General features: G+C 39.0%; 1 protein-coding gene across 3 annotated transcripts in view; it reads left to right on the top strand.

Annotated features, from left to right (window-relative positions):
* Window positions 1-230: 230 nt before the first annotated feature.
* Window positions 231-9,188, top strand: part of TERB1 (telomere repeat binding bouquet formation protein 1) — a 32,530-nt gene continuing 23,572 nt past the window's right edge. For all 3 annotated transcript variants that reach the window (XM_065925470.1, XM_065925471.1, XM_065925469.1), the window contains exons 1-3: window positions 231-641; window positions 2,467-2,539; window positions 4,609-4,671. In XM_065925470.1, the coding sequence (XP_065781542.1) occupies window positions 4,629-4,671 (43 nt within the window). In that variant the 5' untranslated portion in view covers window positions 231-641; window positions 2,467-2,539; window positions 4,609-4,628. The remainder of the gene's footprint in view (window positions 642-2,466; window positions 2,540-4,608; window positions 4,672-9,188) is intronic.

Here is a 9,188-nt window from a genome sequence, read left to right as displayed (position 1 = left end):
TGCTATTTCAAAATTACTTATAGAAATGTGTTAACATTAGAAACAGCTTAAAATACTTTTTTCTTAGGCTTAAATAATGAATTTAAGGCATGTGCAGATTTAAGCTGTGGAGATCTTAGTACTCATCACTATTTGCTAAAACTAATACAATTTAAAGAAAACAAGTATTTCAAATGTATAGTTTTATCAGAAAACAAAAACAGGCTACAAAAGGGAGGGAGAGGGAAGATTGGAAGAGAGGAATGAAGGCAGGGCTTGGGGCTCCTAGGGCCTAGTCTTCGTCCCCACGTCTGCATACATCTGCCCCAAGGCCTCAGCGACTCTACAGCCAGTTCTGAGTCCTTGAGGCAGACGGCCCTTTAAGATAAGAAAGCCCTTTACATGGAGAGCGGCGAGGTTAGAGGAGTTCCCATTTCACGTTGTGACTTTCCACCACTTAAACAGGCGCACACTTACTAAACCCCGGCCCTTTGGAATGCTGGTGACCGGCTGCGCGCGTTTGACTCCGAGTAGGGGCGGAGTGGCCGGAAGTCCCGCCCTGCGGAAGTGCGCCCGCCCTCTCGGCGGGAAACCGGGTCCGGCGTCGAACTAGGCGCACGTCGAGGGAGAAAGGGCGAAACCCAACGCGCTGCGACTTAAGGGTAAAGGCCACGGCCTCCACTCTCTGCGCCTTGGGGCTCTTAGCTCCTCCTGGGAACCCGCCCGTCGCTTCCTGTGGAATGTCTGGGGTGCGGCACACCTCTCCTTAACCTTAACAGACCCACAAGGGGGGATGGAATGAGTTGGCGGGAAGGGGCCTTCCTGAGGACGCGGCCTTCCCCGGCTGCGGCCCCCACAGGGAAAAAGAACTGTCACGTACCACTTAGGAGGCTAGACCCTGGTAGTTTTCCGCCCGATAGTACTTCAGAATCCCCGAGCGTCTCCCCAGGTTATTCTGATATATGAAGGAGGTGTACGCTGCTGCGGAGGTCGTTTCTCCGGTCGGCTGTGGGTCCCTGTGTCCTACATCACTTGAGGGGAAGGCATGTTAAAGGGGCTGATTTTCGGACCTACCCACTATCCTATGGGTGAATCGCAAGTGGTGGGGCTGGCCTCAGGTCGCTAACCGGCGCCCCGCTCACTGCAGGAATTGGAGAATCCTGTTCTAAGAGGGGCAGGCCCGAGGGACCACCTATGCTCTTCAAAAGGAGTTCCTCCGGTTATTTAGGTGAGCCAGGCCAGCGGGGGTTAAGGAGCGCCAATTGACGGAACAGGGTGGAGTTTACCCTCCCTCCTGGGAGAGACGTCTATCAGTTACCCGTGGAAACTGGGATGAGGTGTTGCGGGTGGATACCGACAGGTGGCTCCAGGCGCCTGAGGCTGGGAGTGCTGATGTTGTAGTGAAGTGGCTTCTGGTTCTGGCGCCCTGTTTCTGGACCGGATCGATTGTTATTTCTCAACCTAAACTATTGTAAGGGAAGGTTTAACATTAGTTGCATATTGGCCCTTTCTCCCCTGCCTCGCCTGCTTTAGAGGAATGTTTCTACGCGGGATGAGTCCAAGCTGGGGATCCACTGTAGCTACTTAGTGGTGGCATTTATTGTGGGATTTTCACCCCTGCCAGCCTTATCCACAGAATGATGTCATTTATCTTTCTAATATTTTGGGGGTACTATTTAGATTTCAAAAAGCTTTTCATGTTAACATATTCTGGACCACATAAATAAGTAATGTTCAGCTCCTTTACTTGCTTAAATTTTAATTCGAGTTTGGGGAATTGAGTGAAACCTGTAAGTAGGATAGTTTCTTTCTGGTACCTGGGGAGTGAGGGGGGTGATCCGGGGAGGAATCCCTTTTTTCCTCTTGTGAGAATACAGTAAATAATTTTGAAATCTTGTTCATGACAGTTTGCATCTATTCACTAAGTTCTGAAAATAGTTAACAATATGCTTTATTGGGGCAGGTGCTTTTGTTCTTGGGAATATACTGTATTTTATACTTTAAAATTAATTTATAATTATTAATCACTTGAAAGTTATAACTTATCCTTTGCTGTGGGTGTTTTTAAGTATATAGCAAGTAAATATAATGACTTGTTTTTAATGTTACTAGATATTTGGCAAACTTTATCTTATTTTACTGTGTAACTTTATTAAAAATGGTATAAAAAAGACAGGGGAATAGAAGGTAGTTTGTGTTGTTAGTTTCAATTTAAAAGTTATATCCCTCTTTAATAATGAAAATCTTATTAAAAAGCAGATTGACTAATTAAAATGAAGGAATGAGTCCTTAAACTCTCACAAAGCAAAAACCTCCATGTATGATACAATGGACTATTTTTTTAGCAGAAGTATATTTAATTGGAAGATAATTACTTTACAATGCTGTGTTGGTTTCTGTCATAGGATAGCATGAATCAGTCATAAATATACATATGTCCTCCCTTTTGAACCTCTCTCTCACCCCTACTCCATCCCACCCTTCTAGGTTGTCACAGAGCACCTGGTTGAGCTCCTTGTACTTTGCAGCATCTTTCCACTAGCTTTCTGTTTTACACATGGTAATGTATATGTTTCAGTGTTACTCTCTCAATTCATCCCACCTTCTCCTTCCCCACTGAATAGACTAATTTTTCAACAGATTGTTTTTTAATCTAGTGTTTTTCCAAATCTTAACCCATTTGCTCATAGGCAATTCAACATTTAGAAAAGAATGAAAATTTTCCTGTATACTTTTATGTATATATAGTATGTCTGTTTATAACATGTCTCCAAATTATATGCAGGAACAGAGTAACAGAGGATAAGAGTGTAGCCCTTACCTCAGTTTTCTTGATTCTCATTTCAGCTCTGTCACTTACTAGCTCTTTGAACTTAGACAAATTGTTTACTTTCTCCTCGTCTATCTTTATCCTTGTAGCTCCCTTGCAGGGTTGCTGTAAAGACTAAAAATAATAATATTTATAAGATTTATAGGGGTTTACAGGGCCTGACCTACCATTGGGCTTGCTGAACATTAGAAGCTTCTCTTACAAAACCTGTGAAAAATGAAAAATAATGCAATAAAACACTAACAGCTAAAGACAAGAAGTGTTAATATGTTGCTGTTTTCCATCAAATTTTATGTTTGCCTCTAGATAATTGGGGTCATACTGTAGATAAAATTTTGAGTCTTGCTCTTTTTGATTATATTGTAACATAAGCATTTTTCCATGTTATCAAACATTTCAAGTAAATGTCAATATTCTTGTAACAATATCATATCCTGTGGATATACTATGGTGTACCTACCCATTCCTTTTTTAATGAAATATTTAGGTTAAGAAACTGGCAAAACTAGTAAATGTCTGTGTACTTGTATACTAAGTCACTTTAGTCACGTCCAACTCTGTGTGACCTTGTGGACTGTAGCATGCCAGGCTCCCCTGTCCATGGGATTCTCCAGGCAAAAATACTGGAGTGGATCACCATGCCCTCTTCCAGGTGGTCTTCCTGACCCAGGGATTGAACCCATGTCTCTTACATCTCCTGCATTGGCAGGCGTGGGGTCCATGGGGTCACAAAGAGCTGGACATGACTGAGCAACTGAACTGATTGGCAGGCAGGTTCTTTACTGCTAGCACCACCTGGGAAGCCCCCAGTAAATATGTGTTTATTATTTTGTAAAAGATTTGCATATTTATCATTAAATTTGTTGTTGTGAATTTTAATTTTGAGAGTAAGAATGAACAATAGAATAATTGTCTCCCTTTAACTACATAGTATTGGGGTAAATAAGAATTTTTGAGTTCTGTGAGTCCTGATTTATTGTTCTAAGAAGTTGACTTGACTCTGATATATTTTTCTAAAAAAATCAGCTTAGCATTTAAAAAAAAAAAATCAGCTTAGCATTTTAAAGTAAAGAATGTGAGAGGCCATATTAGGGTTTCCAGTTATTTTTAAAATTCTTCTAATGAATGATGTATAAACAAAGATTTAAGCTTGAAAGAAAGCAAAAGTTGTTAGAAAAAAATTTTAGTATTAAGCTAAGCTTGTGAAGAGAAACGCACATCTAAAGAGTGTGTGTGAAACCTCTGATTCATGGAGGGTGCCCAATCTGAAATGATGGGATGAAAATTTACAGAAAAGAAAATAAGGAAGGAGCAGAGCAGTTAGATTCAATCAATAATTCATGTGTTTGTTTAATAAAACCTATTGAATGCCTGTAGTATTTAAGAATGTGAGGTGCATTCGCGTATGTTTTCAATTTTAATTCTTGTAACAGCTCTATGAAGTTGGAAATTTCTATTTTATAGATGAGGAAACTGAGCCACAGAGAACTTAAGTCTAATATCTAGTAAGTTTCAGGGGCTTCCCTAGTGGCTCAGTGGTAAAGAATCTGCCCTGCCAATTCAGGAGATGTGGGTTTGATCCCTGGGTCAGGAAGATCTGCTGGAGAAGGAAATGGCAACCCAATCCAGTATTCTTGCCTGGGAAATCCCATGGACGGAGAAGCCTGGCAGGCTCCAGTTCATGGGGTTGCAAAGACAGACACTACTGAGCACATGTGTTCTTTTCCTACTCCTTTGCATACTATACTTCTGGAATTCTCAAAATAGACTTAAACTGAGAGAATACCTTTATCTTATAGATGAAATATAAGGAAAAAGAATGCAGACAAGCATGGAAAGTGAGGACACAAAGAAAACACAAGGTGAGAAATTTATGGATCATGTATCTGGGATTTGTTTTTTAGTCTGTTTGTGGAATACACCACAGATTATCTGACAGGCTCCAGGAATTGAAAGAATTATTCACTAATTTACATAAGTATTTATTAAACATCTAGTCTGTACCAGTCACACTGACTTTAGGAAACTGACATTCTAATGGGAGATGGCATGCTGATTATTAGAATACCATATGATAGCTGATTCAATGGAGGTGTATGTAAGAACAGTGGAAACCTGAGAGGACCACCAGCAAATTTCAGAGCTGTCTTCAGAAAAATGGAAATTTAATTCATGGACATGGAGGAGGTTAACCAGAGAGGAAATACTAAAATATAATAGGATGGGAAATAGTACTCCCTGATGGACCCCATCACATCAGGATTTGGCTGAGGAAGAAGACCCCCCCACCCCCCAAAAAAAAGACTAAGAAAAACATTTCAGAAAGGTAAAGAGACAGGAATGTGGTATTTTGGAAATTAGCCTTATGAGAATGCTTTGAGAAAGGCATTCTCATTACCCTCATTACCCAAGAGGCTCAGTCTTAAATGTCACAGATGATGACTGAAGTATCCACTGGCCTTTTCATTTGTTTTGTTAATAGTAAACTTAATAGATTTCAGCCAGATTGCAGTATATTGAGGTCTGGGTGGGAAATAATCTGGAGACAGTATGAATAGCTTGGTGGTGGTTGTTTAGTTGCTAAGTCATGTCCAACTCTTTGCAACCCCATGAACTGTAGCCTGCCAGGCTCCTCTGTCTGTGGGATTTCCCAGGCAAGAATACTGGAGTGGGTTGCCATTTGCTCCTCTAGAGGATCTTCCTGACCCACGGATCAAACTCACGTCTCCTACATTGCAGGCGGGTTCTTTACTGTTGAGGCACCAGAGATTCCCATGAATAGCTTGCTCTTCTTCAGAGCTTATCTGAAGATATATGGCAGTAACTAGAGGGAGGTTATAATGTTAAGGATCTTATAAGAGGTACAGAGATAAGAGAATTTGTGAAGGGACTTTCCTGGTGGTCTAATGGTTAAGACTTCACACTTCCACTCTAGGGGGCCTGGGTTCTCTCCCTAGTCAGGGAACTAGATTCTACATGCTGCACTAAGAGTTTGCATGCCACAACTAACAAGATCCTGCATGCTGCACCTGAAAAGACCCCTCATACTCCAACTAAAAGATTCCACATTCCAAATGAAGGTAGGAGATCCTTCATGCCCCAACTAAGATGTGGCACAGCTGAATATGTATATATATATATATATATATATATATATATATATATATATATATATATAATGCTGCACCTGAAAAGACCCCTCATACTCCAACTAAAAGATTCCACATTCCAAATGAAGGTAGGAGATCCTTCATGCCACAACTAAGATGTGGCACAGCTGAATATATATATATGTATATTTTAAGTTTTATAGTTTCAGATTTTACATTTAGAACTACAATCTATTTTAAATTAGTTTTTGTATACAGTGTGAATAATGGATTCAAGTTTTGTTTTATTGTCTTTTTGAATATGATTATCCAGTTGTTCCAACACCATTTGTTGAAAAGGCTATGCTTTCTTCTCTACATTGCCTTTGTAAAAAAAAAAACAGCCACTCATATATATGGGTTTATTTTTGTACTATATTCTGTTTCATTTATCTGTTGATGCCATACTATACTCTTGATTACTATAGGTTTGTATTAAGTCTTGAAATTAAAGAGAGTTGAGTCTTCCATCTTTACTCTTCTCTTTCAGAATTGTTTGGCTGTTCTAGGTCCTTTGCCTTTCCGTATGAATTTAAATCAGCTTGTCAATTTGTACCAAAATAGCCTGTTGGGATTGCATTGAATCTCTAGATCAATTTGGGGGAGAATTGACATCTTAACAGTATTTAATCTTCTGACACATGAACAAGGTGTATCACTTCTTTATTTCCATCTTCTTTAATACTTCACAGTATTTTTTAGTTTTTAGTGTGTATGTAATTCACATCTTTTGCTAGTAAAATTTCTTTTTCTTTGGCCACACCTTGTGCAGGATCCTAGTTCCCTAACCAGAGATTGAATCTGTGCCACCTGCAGTGCAAGCACAGAGCCTTAACCCCCGTACCACCAGGGAACCTCCAGTATTTCATATTTTTTATGCCATTTTAATTGACATTGGTTTTGAATTTCAATTTCTAATTATTTATTGCTGGTATATAGAAATGTTACTGATTTTTGGATGTTAGATGGATATTCTGAAACCTTACTATACTCACTTATTAGTTCAGTAGCTATTTTGTAGATTCCATCAGATTATCTACATAGAAGGCCATGTCGTATGTGAATACTGATAGTTTTATTACTTCCTTCCCAATTTGGATGCCTTTTCTTTTTTCTTACCTGATGGCACTGGCTTGGCTTTCTAGTGCAATGATAAATGGAATGTTAAATAGAATGACACTGGCTAGCTTCTCCAGTACAATGCTAAACATCTCTGTCTTGTTCCTTAGGGAGAAAAAATTCATTCTTTCTCTGCTAAGTATGGTATTTACTGTAGGGTTTTTGGTAGATATACTTCATCAGGTTGAGGAGGTTCCTTTCTCTTTCAAGTTTGCTGAATTTTTTTTTAGATCAGAAATGAAATTTTATTTTATCAAATGCTTTTTTCGCATATACTGAGATGACGTATTCTGTTTTAGTTTGTTGTGTTACATTGACTGATTTTTAAAATCATAAACTAATCCTGCATTCCTGGGATAAACTCACTGGGTCATGATGCATTATAATTTTAATTTACTTTTGAATTCAATTTGTTAAAATTGTTTAGACATTTTTTGCATGTATGTTTGTGAGAGATATTGGTCTGTAGTTTTCTTTTTTCCTTTCTAATGACTTAGTTTTAATATTAGAATGAAGAACTAATACTTTCCAAAAATAGGTGGGGAAACAGTGGAAACAGTGCTGACTTTATTTTTCTGGGCTCCAAAATCACTGCAGATGGTGATTGCAGCCATGAAATTAAAAGACGCTTACTCCTTGGAAGGAAAGTTATGACCAACCTAGATAGCATATTAAAAAGCAGAGACATTACTTTGCCAACAAAGGTCCATCTAGTCAAAGATATGGTTTTTCCAGTGGTCATGTATGGATGTGAGAGTTGGACTATAAAGAAAGCTGAGCACCGAAGAATTAATGCTTTTGAACTGTGGTGTTGGAGAAGACTCTTGAGAGTCCCTTGGACTGCAAGGAGATCCAACCAGTCCATCCTAAAGGAGATCAGTCCTGGGTGTTCATTGGAAGGGCTGATGCTGAAGCTGAAACTCCAGTACTTTGGCCACCTGATGCGAAGAGCTGACTCATTTGAAAAGACCCCGATGCTGGGAAAGATTGAGGGGAGGAGCAGAAGGGAACGACAGAGGATGAGATGGTTGGATGGCATCACCGACTCAATGGACATGGGTTTGGGTGGACTCCGGGAGTTGGTGATGGACAGGGAGGCCTGGCGTGCTGTGGTTCATGGGGTCACAAAGAGTCGGACACGACTGAGCGACTGAACTGAACTGAACTGAAAATAAGTTGTAAAGTATTATTTCTCTTGAAACTTTTTGGAAAACTTTGTGTAGAATTGACATTATTTCTTCCTTAAATGTTGGGAAGAATTTGCAGATGAAGCCATCTGAACCTGGGGTTTTCTTTATAGAAAGGTTTTAAACTATGATTTCAATCTATTTCACACACACACACACACACACACATAATATTTATTTCTTCTTGGGCGAATTTTGGTTAATTTGTTTCTTTGAAGCAACTTGTCCATTCACCTAAATCATTGAATCTGTAGGTATGAAGTTGTACATGACCATTATTATCTTTTGAATATCTTTAGAATCTATGTTGATGCATCTGTCTTAGTCTGATATTGGTGATTTTTGTCTTTGCTCTTTTTTTTCCCTTATCAGTTTGTCTAGGGGTTTGTTGGTTTTACTGATCTCCTCAAAGACCCAGCTCTGTAGTTCAGCTTGGATCTTTATGATTTCCTTCCTTCTGCTTATGCTTGTTTAATTTACTCTTTCGCTAGTTTCCTTAAGGTGGAAGCTGAGATCATTAATATGTGACTTTCTTCTTTTATAATGTAGACATTTAGCATTACACATTTCTCCTAAACACTGATTTAGTAGCATCACACAAATCATTTTTTTGGAGGGGTGTATGCTGCATGGCTTATGGGATCTTAGTTCCCCAACCAGGGATCAAACCCAGGCCCCAGCACTGAAAGTGCTAAGTCTTAACTACTGAACCACCAGGCAATTAGTACATCCCACCAATTCTAATATACTGTATTTCATTTTCATTCTGTTCATTCTAAATAAATATTTAAACCAAAGTAGCTTTAATTCAAGAGAATAATGCTTGTATTTTCTTTTCCTATATTTTGTGTGTGGAGAAAATCAAATAATTATAAGAAGCTAATTTCAAGTTATTTTATTTAAGGAGCATCTTTCTTTACATAT

Source organism: Muntiacus reevesi, chromosome 2, assembly GCF_963930625.1.
Source record: "Muntiacus reevesi chromosome 2, mMunRee1.1, whole genome shotgun sequence".
Lineage (NCBI taxonomy): Eukaryota > Metazoa > Chordata > Mammalia > Artiodactyla > Cervidae > Muntiacus > Muntiacus reevesi.
This window is presented reverse-complemented; position numbering and strand designations above follow the sequence as displayed.